The sequence below is a fragment of the Daktulosphaira vitifoliae genome, unplaced genomic scaffold, assembly GCF_025091365.1.
Source record: "Daktulosphaira vitifoliae isolate Bord-2020 unplaced genomic scaffold, ASM2509136v1 Scaffold_1, whole genome shotgun sequence".
Classification (NCBI taxonomy): domain Eukaryota; kingdom Metazoa; phylum Arthropoda; class Insecta; order Hemiptera; family Phylloxeridae; genus Daktulosphaira; species Daktulosphaira vitifoliae.
In genome coordinates, this window is record NW_026099572.1 from 30310262 (window position 1) to 30332383 (window position 22122).

Sequence of the window (22122 nt, forward strand, 5' to 3'; positions counted from 1 at the left end):
TTTTTTTTTTTTTTTGTGTCTGTTACCACTTTTTCTCAGCTCTCACCGAACGGATTTCTTTCAACGATACGTTAATTTAAAATTCGCTAATTTTCGAAATTTTTTCAATTTTTTTTACTAAAAACTGCCGTAACTTTTTCAAAAATGAACATATAAATATAATTTTGTTTTTTATAGATGCTTGATGTCTATACTTATCATTTGGTATATTTTTTTTGTAAAGTTGACACTTAACCTGCCCAAAGGGAGGGATATAATATGACAACTTTTTTACAAAAAATTAACTTTTTCAACTTAACTTTTGAAAATTTTCCGGAAGATCTGACACTTTTATATATATCTTAAAATAAAGCTAATGTAAAATACTTTATTATGCAAACAAAAAAAATTAAACCTCTAGACTTGTCTTCATGGTGAAAACGGCTACCGAATGCTATTTTTGTGTGAAAATTCTCGATTTTATAATTTACATTTTTTACTTTAAAGTGCTATAAATTTTTAAAAAATGTATGGATCAATACAATTTTTTCATGAAAAGTATTATTTATATACATCTTTCATTGGACATACTGTTTTTTTAAATCGGACGATTTCCCTATAAACGAGGGGGCTTCAAATCTAAAAAATGCATATAGAAAATAGAACTTTTTCAACTTAAATTTTGAAAGTGTTCCGGAAAGTCTGACACTTTTATATATATCTTAAATTAAAGCTAATGTAATATACTTTATTATAGTAAAAAAAAATTTCGGACTTTATTTTATCTACATGGTGAAAACAGACATCAAAGTTTATAAAAAAACCCAGCACAGGGGGGTCGCGGCACAGTGGTGTCGTGGTATAGTTGGATCAAGTATAATGATATCTGACAGTGATTAAAATCACTATCAAAAAAAACACTTCAATGCAAATCTTTAGATAGTGTTAAATTTTAAAAAAATTGGTGTTTTATTCCAAAAGATCTGCTGGTTCCTTATTAATATCTCGATTAAGATAAAGTATGTCAAACGAAAAAGGGTTTATTAAAAAATATTATTTCTCAGAAAAAAATTGTGTGGATCCATACACTTTTCAATAAGTTATAGCATTATAAAGTCAAAAATGTAAAAATAAAATCGAGAATTTTCACACGAAAATAGCATTCGGTAGCGATTTTCGCCGTGAAGACAAGACCAGAGGTCAAAATTTTTTTTTTTAATTAAAGTATATTACATTAGCTTTAATTTAAGATATATATAAAAGTATCAGACCTTCCGGAACACTTTCAAATGTTAAGTTGAAAAAGTTAATTTATTGAAAAAGTGGTAACAGACACAAAAAAAAAAAAACACACATCTTAGTAAAACCAATATCTTCTCAGTTTCGCATCGAAGCTAAAAATGTATGTATCAATACAATTTTTTCATGAGAAGTAGTATTTATATACATCTTTCATCGACATATTTTCTTTTTAAATCAGACTATTTCTTTATATATGGGGCGGGGTGTACAAATCTGAAAAATGCATATAGAAAGTAGAACTTTTTCAACTTAATTTTTGAAAGTGTTCCGGAAGGTCTGACACTTTTATATATATACTTTAAATTAAAGGTAATGTAATGTACTTTATTATTAAAAAAAAAAAATTTCGGACTTTATTTTGTCTTCACGTTGAAAATGGCTACCGAATGCTATTTTTGTGTTAAAATTTTCTATTTTCTATTTTACATTTTAGTTGTATGGATTAACACAACTTTTTATGGGAAATAATATTTTTTTAATAATCCCTTTTTCATTCGACATACTTTATCTTAATCAGGATATTAATAAGGAAATAGCAGATCATGTAGCTTTTGGAATAATCCACCAATTTTAAAAGTAAATACTATCTAAAGATTTGCATCGAAGCGTTTTTTTTTTATAGTGATTTTAGTCACAGTCAGATATCATTATACTTGATCCAACTATGCCACGTCACCACTGTGCCGCGACCCCCCTGTGCTAGGTTTTTAAATATTAATCATCAAAACAAAAATCAATCTGTGAAAAATAAAAGAATACAAAATGTTGCTTACAGAGCAATAAGATTATAAAAGTAAAACTTTTTAGTTTTTAATATTATTGATTTTAATAGATAGAACTTTAAAATAAAAAATTAAATAAATATTGCATTTGTAACATAGTAACTTTGGATGTAATAATATGAACATTTTAAGTCAAGTACTAAATTAATTACATAATGAATTATTTATGTAGAAAAGTAGGGGTTAATCCGGTAATATGTGTCCTGTGTATTTTTCCTAATACGACAACCTCATAATATTATGTTTGTTAAAAAAAATATAAACCACAGAAATTAAAAACTCTCTATAAAAAATGTAGCATAACATGACAATAGTACAATAGTTATTATAAATAATAATTTCCTAAATTGATTAATTTTATAATGGTGTATTTAAACTCGCGTGTGTGGAACACAATAAGCTTTAACACTTTTAATAATAGTAGGTGGCGTCGAGCAGTTTATTTAACGATGTTAATAACAAAAAAAAGAAAAATTTGCAATGGAACAATGTATCCGTTAACCTTTAAAACTGCGAGAACGTGAAGACTTGTGGCGTACACAAAAAAGAAACGTAGGTAGTTGTTCGCAAGCGGACGACGAATCATATTGTATCATAGAGATGACCATAGTAAAATGAATATAAAGGCATATCATGCGCACTAATTTGATGGAGTAAACTTCTTATTCATTTTACTATGGAGATGACTGACTACACATATTATTGCAGTGGGTATTCGACACTAGGCATTTATTGGACTTTACACCACGACGATAACACGTGTGTGTAACTGTCCGGTTTACAGTGGTGCAGTGGCTGAGAAGAAGCAGTCACGACCGTGAGGTGTCAAACGGGTGATAACGCCGTGACCGTGTCAATTTTTACAGAAAATTTTAAAGAATTCAAAATTTAAAATGTCAATTTGAAAATATCTGACATAGAACCTTTTTATTTTTATGCCGCAAAATTATAAAGACGCGTTAAAATTATTTTGACGAATAACAACGTACAATTAGCTATAATTGACTCAAATATTTAATTTGATAACACGCATGTTTTTCAATAAGAATCTACATTTACTTATAAACGTGGAAAAAATGCAATCCTAAATCATATTTTTATTGATATTTAATAATTCCATTTATTATGTACAATATCACTTTAACAATATTTATTGATCGTTTCATGCTCAAATTCGACCATTAAGATAAACTAAGCAACAATAATCAGGCAATTTATGATTATTGTGTTTGAGGAATTACACATTGATTAGTTTTTACTGTGACATAATGTGCTTCCAAACTCAAAATTGATGTTTTTAAACAACAAAATCTCAAAAATAACACGTCCAATTTTAAAATTTAAAAATATTTTTGTTTTTAAAAAAATTACCTAACCGAAAATTTAAAAAAAGTAATAGTTGCCATTTAAATTTCTTAAATTAGGGTAGATTTCTACCCATTTGCATTAGGGTTGAACTTTAATTTTATACTAAAAGATGCATTTATTTATTCAATTAGCCTCTAAAAAAAAAAAATTATTAAAAAAATCAATAGCATTTCTAAAAATTGTTGTATCCGAATTTATTGAACACTGTATAAATACAATATTACCAGACTTTTTATTAGAATCTTCTCATTTTATTAAATTTAAAAACTTTAAAGGATAAGAGATATAATTTGTATGCCTTGTTTCTGAAAATAATGTAAAAAATGAGATTGAAGATCTTTGTTTCTCAGTTTTTTATAAATTATAAAATTAACCCTTATTCAACAACATATAAAGATCTTATCTACATCCTTTGCTATCTAAAAAATAATTTTTCTTGTTCTCCCATTAATTTAATTCAATCCTCTAGTAATCCACTTTTGGCAATTTATTTACAAATTAGCTTGTTTAAAGTTTTTGTTGTTTTATTATTAGAATATTAATTTAATTTATATAGTGTTCAACAATATAATATTGTATTTGTAATTTTAATTGTACTAATTTTTATATGTTTTTGTTTTTATTCTAGTAGTTTTATCAAAAAACAATCAATATAACTGCATTCTTTTGACACAAAAATAAACAAAATCAGCTGAATGAGAGTTGAAAATTTCACGGAAAGACACAAAAAAAAAAGCAATTGATATAAAAACAAATTCCTTCACATCGAAGTTAAAAAAATATTGCACATTTATATCTTTAAAAATTTTATATTTTGGTTATATACTAAAAAACTCAAGAATCAAACTCAACTATACAATACTATGCTATTTTATTCATATATCATTAATGACAGTTTACTAAATAATTTAGTGTAAATATCTATATTGTGTACGTATATAACTTCGAAATAGTAATAATTTATTTTAGAAAATTAATCTAAATAAATTCTAAAATTTGAATCACTCTTAGAATTCCACCTCTTGCTCATAATTTCATTATGACCTTTAAACGACTGAATATTTTAAAATAATTTTTAATGTTCAGAATTGATATTCTTAATTGCTACAGTTATTAGATAGATTTATTTGTGTAAAATTATCGATTTAGTTTAATAATTATTGTTTAATTATAATAATTTTTATGAAAATTAAAACTAAAAATATAGTATAAAACTGTAAAATACAATCACGTGTAATAATTTTAATTAAGTTTATACAAGTTTTTTCAATGAATATCATATAAACAGTATGTGATAAAAAATAACAATAGTTTCAAAAATTCTACAATATTTGAAATGATATATTTATCTTTGAAAATTTAAGGAACCATCTTTTTTAAATCAAGAAGATAACCACAAATAAATAAAAATTAGAAAACAGTTGACTAAATCGTAAGACTGATATTTAAATTCTTGATAAAAAAATAGCCGAAAATTAATTCATTGTATGAATGGGAACTATATCTTTGAATTATGGAACGATCTATTTCTAGAAAATACCGTTTTTATTAAATTTAATACTTCACTTTTGCGTATCAATTTATAGTACATCCGATAAATCCAAATCGATATCATGTTTGATTAATGATGATATGACATGATTTAAAATAGTGTTGAATAATTTTAGAAACATATAAATATTAATTTATCTAAAAGCAAATTTTAAAATAGTTTTCTAATAAAATACTAAATTGCACTATAAAAAATTATTATATTCTTATAAATATTTTATACATTAAAATGATTAAGAAATTTATTTTATTTATGTTAATTATTATTTGGTATTTGTCTAAAGCCTTAACAGTGTCAAGTCATCAAACAAACATCAGTGAAAATTTTAAAGATTATATTATTAAATCTTTAAATCACATTTGTAAACAATCTGGATGGGATGCAATGGGACACATACAATTTCAAAAACGTGGTTATATAATTAACAATTATTGTATAATTAAAGAATCTGTGAATGATTATAATTATTTAGAAAAACTCGAATGCATAACTAATATATTAAATTGTGAATACACTATTGTCATGGAAAATTTTAATGTAATGTTAGGAATGGTTTTAGATAAATGTCCAGCGAAAAAAATAAAAAGTAACATGGAACAATTTGATTATTGTATAAATGGAATATTCGATATTTTTAAGAATTTGGTAAATATATTTGCAAATTTTTTAAATGCAGCAAAGTACATTAACCAAATAGATTTAAGAATAATAAGCTTATCATTAAATAATTCAAAATGTATTGAAAGTGAAATTCAATTGTTTTGCAGTCATTTATCTAAGGTAGTTGAACAATATAATGTCAATACCATCGAATTCAATACACTCCATTATTCAAATATTTTTGAAGAAATGATGAATTTTCACAAAAATGTTGAACACATTATACTTAAACTTTACAAAATTAGAAAAGTTTGTGGTTCACATTATGAAAGTCCAATTTCAACTAATTTAATAACTGTATATAATATAGAACAAATGGATAAATTAGTAGATGATTCCAACGATTATGTCAAAAATATTTATAATGACCTCAGTGCATACTTAGCTGTAATATCTAAAAATCATTTTTCAAGTCTTGGATTTGAACAACTCCTAGGAACTAATACATTCGAGTAAGATTTTTTAATTATTCAAAAAAAAAGAAATATTTATACTAAAATTTATTTCTATTGTTTATAAGAAATTGAATTAGATATACATTTAAGTTTCATACTAACACAACTTTAAGTTATCTAAAGAAATGTTTGCAAATTTCTTATTTAAAAAAATTTAAACTATATTTTTATTTAAATAAATGGTAGCACAGAGAGGTCATGCCACAGTATGGACGTGGCATAGTTGATATAAATATAGATGATTTCTGATAGTGATTAAAATCACTATCATGAGAAACGCTTCAATGGACATCTGTAGATAGTGATTAATTTTAAGAAATTTGTGAACTATTCCAAAAGCAACATCAACTGCTATTTCTTTAATAATATCCTGATTAAAAGTTATTAGATTCAAAAGTATAATATTAGAATAAAAATATATATTAACAATTCAATTGAAAGGCTTAATCTAAAATTAAAAAAAAAAATTTTTTTTAATTATGAATAAATACACTGATCTGCAAGAAATTTTATTTAAGTTAAAAATATACTTTTCTAACCCAATTTTACGCGCTGATTTAAAATCTGCAATTTTTTTTTCGCTTCTAATTTTTAAGATTATTATTAATTAAAAAAAACGATTATTTCCTCATAAAAAAAATATTAAGAATAAAATAAAATTTTTTCTCAAATTATTATTTATTTTGATTATTAATATGTTAAAAATAATCGGTGTAAAAGTTCGATTTAGCTCAACTTGCAAGATTAATATTGACATTATTGACAATATTGACATAAAGAAAATTTTATACGAATTTTTAATAATAGTATTGTTAAGATCAATAAATCACTTAAATACAAATCGTAATTTTCATTTTACAAATGAATTGTATAATAGAATCTATTGGCTTTCGAATGACAAGATACCTAATTGAAGAAAAAATAGGAGTACTAATTAAATTTACCTCTTTAAAATAAACTTTATTTTAAAATTTTTTTAAATATTTACTCTATCTGGTAGACTAAGATCTCATAGATTCATTATACACAACGAAATAAATACTCTCTCTTCAGTGACAATGTTACCTACAGTCACTAAATCTGACTGGCATTTTGATTATTATTCCTCTTCTGGTGGTTTTATTTGTTATATTTTCTACTATTCTGTATATGGTGTTTGTAGGTAATGATGTTGATGCTAGTATTTAGTCTAGCACTTTTGATATAGAACAACTTGTGAGATAGAAACTGTAGATATGAATATCAATTTGTATGAAAATGGTACTCTGTACATTTAAACATTCTTTTTTCCTCTATTGAGTTTGAGTGTGAAAATCTTATCTGTTCTCTTTAAACTTGAAATGATCTATCATATAGTATTATCAGTGGCTTTTCAACATTTTCCCAAAAATTTGGGTTAGGTGTGTAGATTATTTTTTGCAATAATTAACAAAGATTTTAATACAGAGGTCTTCAAACAACATTTAAATTCTTTTTACTCATCGATTAAAATCATATACGAACAGAAGAAGGAGGAAAAATTGTCTTTTTTGGATTTATTAGTAAAAAGGGTAGAGGGGAACTAAATTTTGAAATTTATCAGAAAAACACACACGTTAAGATTAATTCTGAGCAGCTCATAGCTGGCAACACAAAATGGCAACTTTTAGCAATATGGTATACATATTAATTAATATAAAAATAGATTTTGATAAAGAACTAGGGGTTATAACAGAAATAATTAGATTTAATGGGTATAAAGAAACGTAAATTCAAAATTAGTCCGAACACAAAAGTGAAATAAAAAAAGGAGGACAGCTAGTACTATAACCTGATTGGCGGAACAAAAAGTAATTATATAAACCCATTTTATATTATGCGGACATCTCAAATGGACTAACTTGAATTTGTAAGAATTTTGGTATTACTTTAGTAACATTTAAAAGTAATAATTTAATAGTTTTATTAGGTAATCCTAAAGATAAAGTAGAAGAAGGGGGATTCATATCGGGCATTTATAAAATACAGTGTGAAAATTGTAATAAATATTATGTAGGACATACAAAAAGAAATATAGAGGTCAGGTTTAAAGAGCATATAAAAAACATTAAAAATCAAGAAATTCATAAATCTTGGTTGTTTGAACATTTATTGACACAAAATCACTCCATTAAAACCATAAAACTAATTAAATACGTAGATAATTACAAAAAACTTAATATGAGGGAGACAATAGAAATGTTTAAAAATAAAAACAATATAATTAATGAGGATCTTGCCCTATTGAAAAATTCATTTTTAAATTTGTGTAAACTGGCAAAATGTTATAATATTACTTAGTGGTAACATCACTATCCATTCTCAGTGTGAACTTCTTGCAATAATACGTAGAAAATTGTGTAACTCTTATGGATCGACCTGTAAATCAATTAAAAATTTGAGAAAGTGGTGCAGAGAATTTTCAAACGGTAGGACGAATTATGAGATCAATTCTAAACTTGCAAATTGAGCTAAAATATTGTTTAACATTTTAAAATTATAAGAAACATAAGAAATTAATAATAATTGTATGTTCATTTTTTAAAAATATCACATTTTTTTGAGATTTCCTCCATTTAAAGGGAAAGAAAGAATTTTTGAAAAATTTTAATGGCAATGGCAATAACTAGATACGATACGTGATCTTTTAGAATATCGTTGAAATAAATCAGTTTGGTGAGAACTGAGAGAAAGTGACAACAGACATAAGTAGAACAAACATCATAGTAAAATTGATACCTTCTCAGTTTTGTATTGAAGCTAAAACAGAGTTCATACTCTTATAATCTTATGAGAAACAAACTTAAAAAATATTATTTAACTAAAAATTTGAGAGAATGTAACATCACAAAAAGTATATGATTATTTTTTTGTCTATTTGTATATATATATATATTTGTGTTGAGCCGAATGCGTACTGCGACGGCGTTTTTCAGTTAAATAATCATGAGAAGGTGTTGTGATTTGTTTGTGCGCGTGCGAGATAATCAGCTGTGTACTACTTCAGACCGGTTCCTGGACGGCATTTGTGTGTACACTCACCCCGCTCCTTTCCTATCTTGAACGTCATTTGCACTGCTCACCGCATACATTGTCGCCTTATGATTCAAATTACTCTTAGTAATTTCCGTCACTGGGTATTTAATTTTTTTTTTTTTTGACCTCTACTCTAAAGGCTAGCCAAGTTGTCGCCAACGGACCGCCGGGTCAAACGCCGGACGTTTTGTCGGAAATTAGCCATTGTCGGAACTGATACACTAATTTTCTTCCATAGGGATGTTTTTTTTTTAAGTTATGTGCGTTACAACAAATTGTTTTTTTTATATTTATATTTTTTTATCGTGAGTGGCCGCTAAATTTGTAATATGTAAATTTTTCGTTTAATGGCGTCGGCTAATCCTGCCTCCATTTTCTGCAGCCCTTCGAGGCTGGTATTGTATAATTTATTATTTAATGTTTGAGCCAGAATTTGTTTTTTTTTATTATTATTAATGCGCCGTGTCATAGGCACACGTGGCGAGTTTTTTATATTACATTTTTTTGTAGGTGTCCCTACAAACACGAAGACGTTCATCGTATTCTCTAATAATAAAAGTGTAGGTGTTATTATTTTTTTTATTAATATCTGTTTTTTTTCTTTCTCTCTGCTCCCCTTTAATTTGTAGATGAGGTTTTTTTACCGTCCGGTTTTTTACCTCGTATTAACTTAATTTTTTTTTTTTTTTTACATAATAAATTCCCCTTAATTTAACTTAACCATCATATTTTTCTTTTTTTTTTCCTTTCAAAAATTAACTCCCCTAGTTTATGGGGTACGGGCAACGGCCTTGTATAAGGTCATCCTTCATCTATATGGTTATGTGACGTTTGTCATGAGGTTTTGGTATACATCAACTATAAACGACTTAACGGACATCAAATTTAATCTTTATTACTTTTATATTTCTTTTTTTTTATCTTAAATTGCTTTTAATTTACAATATTTAAATTATTTTTAAATCCTACTGTGGTCCGACAATACAGTATCACGCCCAGTGGGTTGGCTACCCTTTCTTTTCAATGCGCCATGAAAGTTACAAATTTTTCATTGCGGCCCATTAGTTTGATTTTTTTTTAATATTTGTAACCTTTCAAGCACTCTTTAACCAAAATAAAAATTTCAAAATGATTTGTAATCTACCAGTAATTGAATCGATTATAGTAAATAGATCATTCTGTACACAAAATCTAAAGGAATGATTACAAATAAAAAATATGGTTTGTAATAATCCTTTTCATTCTTATATAAATTGTTATATTTTTAAATAATAAAACTTCAAAATGTACTAAATGTATTAAGATAAATCATTTTTTACTAGAGTATTACTAGAATTTGTTTTACTTTCAGATTTATACATTGTACAAGTGACGTGTATAAGACTAAAGATGGTATAAAATTAATTAAAACTTTAATATCTCATGATGACTGGAAATTTTGGAAACATATAGCTATAAAAAATAAAATGACTAATTGGAAAAGAAAACGTTTTGATGAATTAATTGTTCCAGTGAGTTTAGAAAATTATAAATTCATACGAGTTTATACTACACAAATTTTAAGGTGTCGCTATATTGAAATATTTGAGTTCTTTAATGATATGTTAAATAAAATAATCAAATTTTGTCAATTTAATAATAAAAATAGCTGTGCAATAACAATTTTTAATATTATACTAAAATCTGATGGAATGTTTAAAAATATGCTTTTTGCTTTGAAAACACTAAGATATATGGCAATTCGTCAACTAAATCGCAATGCCGTATCACGTATAGAGTTACAAATAGAATTGTTTAGAAATTTTATTTTTGACATGAGAAGAAAATATCAATCGTCAAGTGAATTCATTAGTCAAGAATATAATTATTATGAAGCAACAGAATTTCTCGATGACATAAACATATTTACCCAAAAAGAATTATTCATTAAAGTAATGGAAACAATATGTTTTTCTAAGACTTATTGTGTTTTTGAAAGATATTCTGATTTGTATGGTTTTATGAAAATGATTGAAAAATTAATCAGCATTGATACTGTATCGGGTTGTTTTAATAATTATCAAGTCATATATGAAATTTTCAGTGAGTTTATGGAGAAAATTAACAAAGAAAATTATGAGAATTTAGGTTTTAATAAAATACCTAAACAATAATCTCATTTTTTTTAATTGTTTTAAATAGTTTGTTAGAAAATTTTCATTTATCTGTTACTTTTTTAAATATATGAATTGACTAATTATTATTTTTTGATTGATTTAATATAAATAAATGATACAACAAACTTGTTTAATTACTGGAATAATATATGTGTATTATTATTACAAAATCTGAAATCGATAAGTAGATTATTAATAAATATAAATAGATTGAACCAAAATAAACAGATCAAATCAAATTATTTAACAATTTAGCATAGCCTGAATGGATAAATGTTTTAAAATAAAAAATATATTTTAGGTACAAAATCAAAACTTTTTAAAATATAACTGACAAGGGGAAGTCACGATGATGGGGTCATCGATTTTCATAAAATTTATATAAATCTAATCTGTACTGAATACAAAATAAAAGGCATTTTTAATTTTTTGCCAATTCCCTTCTAAGTCGAGAAAAATGACTTTGAAAATTGAGGGAATAACGCCATATTTTAATAATATAAAACATTTAAATTAAAAAGAAATAAATCCTTTTAAAATAATGACATTGATTTCATGTTATTAAAATAATAACATAAAATGTTATAACCATTCTTATAATTATATTATTTTTTTTAAACGCAAGCTAGATTAGGTTAAACTAAAATAATTGGATATCATGGTGTATTATTGATATTACTTCTCCATATAGAACAACACATTTGTATTGCGTTACCTCATCAATAGTTTTGTACGTTATAACTGCGCAAAACCTAATAATTGATCATCTAATGGAGACATTTTGAAGTTACAAAAATTATGCGGCGTACGAACTTCGTGACTCTCACTCTCTATAGAGAATAATTGAGCAAATGTGTCGTAATATGCCCAATATTTTGCATCTAATATTTATCAATGAATAATGGGGTCGATCAAAAAAAGTCGATCTTCGAAATTTTAATAAAATCCATGTTAACTTTATTATACACATTAAAATAGGCATTTTGATGAAAATTTGAGATTTTTAAAACATTTATTATTGGTCACTCAGCGTGTTATTAGTATTTTTACCAAAAATATTCTACACAAAACGGTAGCACAATGGGATCGTATCACAGTATGGATGTGACAGTGGGACAAGTATTGATGACATCTGACAGTGAACGAAATCTATATCATAAGAAACTTTTCGATGCAAAACTGTAGATAGTGTTTAATTTTATGAAACTGGTTTTTCCAAAAGCAAAATTAACTCATATATTTGTTCTACTTCGATTGCCATTTACGCATAGAAAATAGGTCGTCGGTATAATTTTTTTTTTTTTGGATTCCTAGTACATTTTTCTATTTTATAAGCTATATAAATATATATTTTGCCTTAAAAAAACGGTAGCACAGTATAGCAACGGCACAGTATGGACGTGGGATAGTTGGATCCAGTATAGATGATATCTGACAGTGATTAAAATCACTTTTATAAAAAAACGCTTCAAACCAAATCTGTACAGTGTTTAATTTTAAAAAATTGGTGGACTATTCCAAAAGAAACATCAACTTTTATTTCCTACAATTCTGATTTTAGTTTTTAGATTTAAAAGAATGATTTATGAATAAATATTTATTATAACATGTAAATATTGTATGCAATTAATATTTAATAATTTAATATTGTAATTTTTACAGTAGTTTATTTTGTTACTTCTATGACAAACATATTTAAAAATTAAAGTGCATGATGCAATACATTATGTTTATGATATTCATTGAAGATATTGAACTTAAATGATATAAAAATCAAGCGAGTTGAAAACTTTTTTCTAACTCAAAAAGAATTTAGAAAAAAATTTAATCCCATTTGGAGTTTGATATATATCAGGCGTGAAAGACACTAGTGTTACCGACACAGCAACCGTACAGCACATTTCTTAGATAAAATGGCAATTTAATCTAGTTCAAAATTCAAATTTATATTTCTCGACTTAAATGATGAAAAAAATTTTAAAAATTTTATCTTTCTATACTATGTCTATTAGATTTATATTACATTTATGAAAATCAGTGAACTTCCCTTGTCAGGTATATTAATATAAATTAAAATAATAAATATTAATATAAAATAAAATCCAAAACCGAGAATTTTAACACAAAAATAGCATGTTTAAAAAAAAAAAAATTTTAAATTGAAGTATATTACTTCAATTTGAAAAGCTTCAATTTAATGTATTTATAATAGTGCAATATTTCCAGTACATTTTAAATATTTAAGTTGAAAAAAGTCTAGTTTCTATTCACGTATTTAAAGTTTTAACGCTCGTTATTTAAAGAAATATGGTCCAATATTTTAAAAAAATCGGTCAAAAGATGTATATAAAAAGCATTTAAACATACACATTGATCCATACATTTTTCAAAAAGTTATAGCATTATAAAATTAAAAAAAACCTAGTTAAGTGGGGTCACGGCACAGTGAAACGATTATCTACGATTATCGATCTTGTGAACATAATGTAATATAAAAAGCTCTAAAATAATGTTAGGAAAATATGCATTATTAAAAAGAGCAAATTTATAGAATTATATTTATAATCTATTTTCTAAGTGTTAGTATAAAAATAAAGACTACATCATTGTTAAACTATAATAATGTCTCATTTAATTTTAGAAATTTTATATAAAATTAAATTTATATATAAATATGAACTATAGATTACTTAAAGTAACTGGTTAATACTACTAATGTTAGTAAAACAAAAAAACATTATCTCCATATATAAAAAAATTACCACAATATTTATTATAATCTATCTTAAAAGTAGTACTTAAAAAGTAAAGCTTATAAATAATCGATTTTCTAAGTGTTAGTAAAAAATTAAAGACTACATCATTATTAATCTATCATAAAATCTAATTGAATTTTTGAAATTTAATATAAAAACCACGGGAATCCTAGCAAAGACAGATAATAAGCCAAAGGACAGAATGGTTATACAAGTGTATATGCCTACTACAGATGAAACGGATGAAGATGAAGAAAAAATGCATGATGAGCTTAGCAATTTGATAAACACAATTAAAGGAGAGGAAAATTTTATAAACCTCAGAGATTTTAATACTAGTGTGGGCAAAGCATGAGAATCATAGATGGTTGGAAATTATGGACTAAGAGTGATTAACACAAGATGTTACAATCTAATTTAGTTTTACACAAAATATAAATTAATTATAACAAATACAAATTTTTATATTTCTAACTGAAGAATATATACCTGGAAAGCTACCGGCAATGCAAGTTACTATTAGAAATAGAGATTTGTTAATTAAATATTAATAAAATTAATATGAAATTTACTATAATCTATCTTAAGTGGATTATGTTAAAAAGAGCAAATTTCCAGAATTATATTTATAATCTATATTCTAAGTGTTAGTAATAAAATAAAGACTACATCATTGTTAAACTATCATAATATCTTATTTAATTTTACAAATTTTATATAAAATAAAATATAATCATATGATAGCTTATAGTATATACTTAAGAATAAATATGTTAGTAAAAAAAAAAAAAAGTATTTCAATATATATTTAAAATATTTAATACAACATTTATTTTAATATATCTTAAAAGTAATATTTAAAAGTACAGCTTATAAATAATCTATTTTCTTAGTATTAGTAATAAATTAAAGACTATATCATTATTAAACTATAATGCATGTTGTTAGCTGACGATAAAGTATTAATAGGAGAATATAGAGAGGAAAAAGAGCGGTGGTATTGACGAGGATGTAAGACATAGGATTAAGTGCGGGTGGTTGAAGTGGAAAGAAGCACCTAGTGTGTTATGCGATAAAAAAATTCCAATGAGGCTCAAAGATAAGTTCTATAAGACTGTAAAGAGACCAGCTACGATGTGCGGTTCAGAGTGTTGGGTGGTTGATAAGAAAGTAGAGCAGAGAATGAGTGTAACAGAGATGAAAATGCTTAGATGGGAGACTGGAATGACTAGAGACAAAATAGACTTAGATGGTTTTGTCATGTAATGAGGAGAGAGGAATCGGAAACTGTGAGAACAGTTATAGAAATGAATGTTGAAAGAAGCAGAAGTAAATGAAGACAAAAAAAGAGATGGAGGGATGTTATTAAATGTGATATGAGGATGACTGATGTAAGCGTAGAAAGCGTAGGTGATTGTGTCAAGTGGAAGTTTAGGATAAGGGTGGCCGACCCCAAGTAGTTGGGGTTAAAGCAAGGAAAAACAAGAAGAAAAAAATATAAATCTCTAAAAAAATTATACACTAAATAAGCAGAAAATTACTACAAAATTTAACATTATCTATCTTAAGTGTAATATTTATAATAATAGTAATATTTGTAATAAAACAAGCACACAATCTAAGTTAAATATATCTACACTAAATAAGAAACTAAATTATATTGTAGACTACAAAATTATTACACTTATACAGGGTGATTTTTTTATCATAACCCACTCAATTACTTGCAGAATAATAATAATTTAAACATTTTTTTTTTTTATTATCTTTAATTACACATTATTCTTGAATTTTTAACTATGTAATACTTTTTAAGTTCATCCCTTATGCCTTGGAAGGGGGTCAACTTTGTTTTTTTAAATGGTAACACATATTTTTAATTTAATAAAATGTTTGAGTTTTTAATTTAATAGTAAATGACATTTGAATTTTTAATATAATTTAATTCGTTTATTAGATATAATCATTTAAAGTTTCAAATTTTTGAGTTAATATATAGGTATAATACACAAGGGATTACAAATACAGGTAGCTAATTGATTTTTTATGACATCGATATTAGCAGGTACACAGCATTGTTATTATCAATGATAGTAAGGCACATTTTTATGAGTTTATAAATACACTAACTGACAATACAGAAAGTATATCTATTGATAATCATAATTGATAATAAACAATCCGTGACTAAGTTAATTGGATTTTTATGACATTGCTGTCTCAGTCAGTAATAAATAATCCGGAATTCAGTCTTTGAATCAAAAAATATTTTCCTTACCAAAAATTAAAAATTTTCAATAGTTACCGAGAAAATGAGTGTCTTATCCTTAATGAATCACCCTGTATATATATATTATATATATCTTAAATTAAAGCTAAAAAAAAAATTTTGAACTTTAATTTGTCTTCACGATGAAAATGTTTACCATATGCTATTTTTGTGTGAAAATTCTGGATTTTATTTTTTACATTTTTTACTTTATAATGCTTTAACTTATTGAAAAGTGTATGGATTAACACAATTTTTTTATGTGAAATAATATTTATATCCTTTTTCATTCTACATACTTTATTTTAATCAAGATATAAATATATTTATAATGGATTTGCGTGGTGATTTTAGCTTCAATGCGAAGATGAGAAGGAATTAATTTTATTATGAAGTGTTTTTTTTTTGTGTCTGTGAACGCTCAATTTCAGGTCTCACTGGACCGATGTTGATGAAAAATATGTCAAAAGATCACAAATCGTATCTAGTCAAAGACATTTACCTCAAAATTTGAAAAAAAATTCCCTCGTTCCCTGTAAAAGGCGGAAATACCCCAAAAAATTTTTTACAAAAAATTAACTTTTTCAACTTAACTTTTAAAAATGTTCCGAAAAGATTGATACTTTTATATATACCTTAAATTAAAGCTAATGTAATTTTCTTTATTTTGAAAAAAAAAATTGATCTCTTGACATTTTTTCATGGTGAAAATGACTACAGTATGCTATTTTTGTGAAAAAATTTTGAGTTTTGTATTTTTTTTTTTCTAAAATACCTGACAAGGGAAGTATACAGATTTTCATAAATATTACACAGAGTGCGGCATAATTGTCTCCCTATTTTCAATACGATCTCGTAAAGCCCGGCGGTGTTGCAGTAAAGTTTTATCTTAAAACGGATTTAGTCTGAACCATCATGTGGACTGACGCACAATGCGCTTTTGAAAGTGTACATCCGCGAAAATGAGTCTGTCATTGCTACGCAACGTGCGTTCCGTATCAGATTTCAAATTCCTCGTAATCAACGAGTCCCGGACCGAAAATCAATTATTTTTTGAGTAAAAAACTTTAGAGAAACTAGATCTGTTATTAAGAGAGGAGGTGGACGGCCACGGACAGGTCGGACACCCGAAAATATCGAGATATTCAGACGCTCAGTGGTACAAGTCGCCTACACGTTCTGCATGCAGACATGCGATGATTCAGAATTTTTTCGCTCCAGATCTTGTAGACCTTAATGTGCAGAATACCTGGTTTCAACAGGATGGTGCTACAGCCCACACATCTCGAGCATCATGGCAACTCTTGAGGGAAATGTTCCCCTGACGAGTGATCTCCCTGAGAGGTGATATTCCATGGCCTGCACGCTCCCTGGACTTGACAGCTTGCGACTTCTTTCTGTGGGGTTATATCAAAGCTCAAGTCTTCCAATATCATCCAAGGAACCTACGAGAACTGCAGGACACCATCCGTCTGGAAATTTGACGAAAACTGCAAGAAATGCTGGTCAGAGTGATGCAAAATTTCAGAAATCGCTTGATTTCCTCCAGACTTCCAACCCTCGAAAATTGAAAAAAAATTTCAATTTATCAATTAAACAGTTAGTTATTCCATGTTCTTCATAAAGACAATTAAAATCATTCATTTCTAATGTTTTCAAAGTATTTATTGACGAATTAAGTTTCATATGATAGGTTTCAACTACAAAATTTAATCATTTTACTTTGTAATTTAATAATGTTTTTTACTCTATTTGTGTGTGCTACTACTAGACTATAATATTACAAATTTTTTTGTAACATGTTGCTATATAAATCATTTCTAAAAAAATTGATTGTTTTTTCTCCTGAATTAACAATTGATTTTTTCAATTAAAATCAAATTTTATGATACGCTCAATTGAGTAAATTTTTAACAACTTTGTTTTGATTCATTCATTTAGTTAAAGTAAATTATTTAAATTAATTAACTTTTGAATATTTCAATTGTAGAATCTTTTTAAACCCCAAAAGTTACTAGGAAATGGTTACTATTATTTCTATTTCAGTTATCTATAACGATAAAAATACAAAAAACTAGTGAGCTTTTCTGATAAATTTACTATAAATAGTAATTATAAAACAACCTAACTGCATATTAATCTTAACGCTTCAATTTTTTTAATTCTCATAAAAATTTTTATTTAATGATGACAATTTCAAACTTGCCAATTAAGCTAAAAGTTATGGTAGAATAAATTCATTTTTTTTTTTATTATAAACTTTCACAAAAATCAACTTTAAACTATTAAAAAAATAGGTTAAATATGTCATTTTCCTTATTTTTAACATACAAATAATCAAAATCAGTATTAATTTAAAACAATTTTTTTTTGTTCTTAATTATTATTTTTTATATGTTAATACTTATTTTTTAATAATAAGTAATTATATTAAAACTTAGAAGTAATAGAAAAAGTTTAATTGCATATTTTAAAACGTCGCGAAAAGTTGATTTAGAAAAGTATATTTTTGTTTCTGATGAAAGTTCCTTGTGGTTTAGTGTATTTATTCATAAGTAACAAATATTTTTTATTAAAAAGTATTGCATCAATCCCTTTAAATTTTTATACGCGTTAAAAGTAAAGAAATATTCTACTACTTTATTATTTTTATAATATTTCCGTAAAAATTACAATATTAAATTATTGAATATAAATTTCATACTAAATTTAATTACTAAAATTATTATTAATTCATATATAATAATTATAAATCAAATAACTAATCGGGATAAAATTAAGGGAATAAGAGTTATTGTTGTTTTTGAAATAATCTACCAATTTCTTAAAATTAAACACTATCAACAGATTTGCATTGAAGCGTTTCTTATGATAGTGGTATTAATCACTGTCAGATATCATCAATACTTGTCCCAACTATGCCACGTCCATACTGTATCGTAACCCCACTGTGCTACTGTTTTTTTATTTTTATTTAAATAAAATTTTTTAGAGAGGACGTGTATTTATTGGAGAAAAAAATGTTGGTTTTCAATTGAATATAACTTTTATACTAGTGATTGTAGTATAATTATTAACACATGTACTAAATATCACATATATATGAATAAAGCCAAAAATCATCTAAGGAATGTTTCCCTTTTAGGGTAATAAAAATAACTATTTATCAACACATGTTTCAAACCAGTCCCCTACAATTCATTAACTACGCCCACGGCAGGGTTTCTATCACAATTAACCAATCACAAATAATGATCTAACATCTTAGGAATTTCAATAGAGATCGCTGGCTTACTTCATCCGGCGTATAAAAAGCCATTTTTCTCGTAAAAAGGGACGCTGCTGCTCTTGCTGCGACTCTGCTCTCTTCTTTTGGACTTCTCTCAACTTCTTTTGACGATTTTCTGCGGCAGCGATTGCAACGACTACCCTCTAAAATATTCTCTTACATGGAATCTGCGTCAGTATAAGTAAATATTTTGTCCCTGTGACTTAGTTTTTTTTATATGTATCATCCTAAGTGGTGAACATTGTCTTAGATGATTTATTAATATTTTACACAGGAACAAGTTTTTATTTATTTTATTATCACCTAATGTTCTCACGACAAATAGACATTATATCTATTTTTATATAAAGGTTTTAAATATTATTATGCCCTTCATTTCTGGACAGCCTCAAATGTGCCGAAAAGAGTGAAGAAGCGTAATTTTATTTATTTAGACATAGTTTGTAATATATAAGAATTTTAAATATTATTGTGCCCTTCATTTCTGGACAGCCTCAAATGTGCCGAAAAGAGTGAAGAAGCGTAATTTTATTTATACAGGCATAATAGCCTTATACATTATCGTATATTCATAATAAAGCTTATTGTGCCCTACATTTATGAACAGCCTTAAATGTGCCGAACTAAATGAAGAAGCATAATTTGTGATTAGAATTAACTAGTTTTAGTAGTAGTACTTTATGCCTGTGTACCCGCCAGCCTTAAGGGACTATGCCAATTACCTTTCGGTAACGTGTAGGCAGTTGAGGTACAGAGTAGTACTAAACTTATAAAAAGAGTATTTTTGAAGTGCGCTATATCTGTCGACAAGTCAGTTCTAGAGCTAGTAGTCCGGGTAAAGTTCATCATAAAATATATAGTCCGTAAGATAGGAAACTACACCTTGGAAATATTCTCTGCGTGTGTCCCCGCCAGCCATAAAGGACTATGCCAATTACCTTTCGGTAACGTGTAGGCAGTTGACGTAAAGGATAGTAAAAGGTGTATTGAAATAATATTTTAAATATATTAACGAGGTAACTGTGTCCGCGCCAGCCAAGGCTTTACGCTGAGAAACGCTGGGCCACCACAGTCTTGTTAATTATATTTTGAATATAGATAGACGTATTCTTATAATTATATTTTGGCTAGTTCAGAGTAAATTTTAAAAATATCGATATCGACTGTAGGGAATTCATCGAAAATATTATTAGTAAAAACATAGTATAATATAAAAGGAATTTAAAATAAAAGAAAGTGACAAAATTATAATAGACGCAGGTCCCATTGTAGAGAATCCCCTTTTTTAAGTCTTATATACACAGAGATACTAATTTATCGAAATAAACGCAAGACAGTATAAACGACAGTTAACACTGAAAGAAGAAATCACCATAAAACCAACTCAANGTAAGAAGAAATTACCATAAAACCAACTCAATCAATTACTAAAGGAAATAAAGGTAAGTGCGAATATTTATTTGCATGTCTTACTTCTAAAAAAAATCACGTAATAAACAAAAAAAATAGGAATAAATGAGGTAGGGATATTTTATTATTTAATAAATAAATAAAGTTCGACCCCGAGAACGACTCCATTCTTACCATCTTCAACTCGCTCATTCTCTTTGCCTCTTTCTATCTATTCTCTAATTTATTCATTTACTTCTCTTTTCTTTTTTTTGTTTATTACATGATATACATTAAAACCATGCAAATACAATTAAAAATAATCCTTTAATATTAACCTGAGTTATAAAACCATTCCAATTTCGATAATGTTCAACTTAAATATAATTTAAATTTTGGTTTGAAAATACTCTTGAAAAATTTAAAACTTACTCGGATTTATCGGGATTGAGTAATTGATCAAATCCTAAGTTTTTGTAACAATTTTGGATAGTTTTTTTATAGAACGAATTTAATTTACTGCATGTAATATAGACAAAGTTAGGGTCTCTTTCATTAAAATGTTCTGCTTTGTAAACTGCTATCAAATCAATTTTAATTTCAGTATCAATAACATTATTATTCTGATATAAATCATTTAGGTTTGTTTTTGGATTCAAAGATTCATTTATACTTACAATTGTACTATCGTCCTGTTTAATTTTTAGACTTTGCATTGACTTCCATCCATTTTGTCCACGTATATGATTTAGTGTATTAATTATGTAATTCTTATAATTATTTCGAAAGGAGTTGCAATGCACATCTTGATTTTTTTTTAAGAACCAAAGGGCATTAAATATTAAAACGAATGAATGAATGTTCATTGAATAGTTTTATTTATAAATTTTGAGTACAAATATATTCAATTAGGTTATAACCTTTTATGATATGATAACCTATATTAATCGTATTTAATTAATATATTATCTATTGTTTTATTGAAAAATTCGCTGTTAAAAAAATAAAGTTAAAAAATATATTTGGTACCAAATAAAAATTCTGAAATAATATACAAGCTCACTGAGTGTTTAAATAATTTCTCTGAAGATTTTTTAAATTTTTATAATAC

At 26.1% G+C, this 22122-nt stretch overlaps 1 protein-coding gene and 1 long non-coding RNA gene across 2 annotated transcripts in view; one reads left to right on the forward strand and one right to left on the reverse strand.

Annotated features, from left to right (window-relative positions):
• LOC126894050 (uncharacterized) overlaps positions 1–21967 on the reverse strand; it is a 24475-nt gene extending 2508 nt beyond the window's left edge. Inside the window, exons 1-2 of the long non-coding RNA XR_007701301.1 lie at positions 21689–21967; positions 21444–21591 (exon numbers count right to left, since the gene is read on the reverse strand). This is a non-coding gene — a long non-coding RNA (uncharacterized LOC126894050). The remainder of the gene's footprint in view (positions 1–21443; positions 21592–21688) is intronic.
• LOC126894037 (uncharacterized) lies at positions 5158–11441 on the forward strand. Its single transcript, XM_050664677.1, has 2 exons — positions 5158–6095; positions 10504–11441. Exons 1-2 carry the CDS (start codon positions 5212–5214, stop codon positions 11303–11305), a joined length of 1686 nt encoding a protein of 561 aa, XP_050520634.1. The 5' UTR covers positions 5158–5211; the 3' UTR covers positions 11306–11441.
• Positions 21968–22122: the final 155 nt, after the last annotated feature.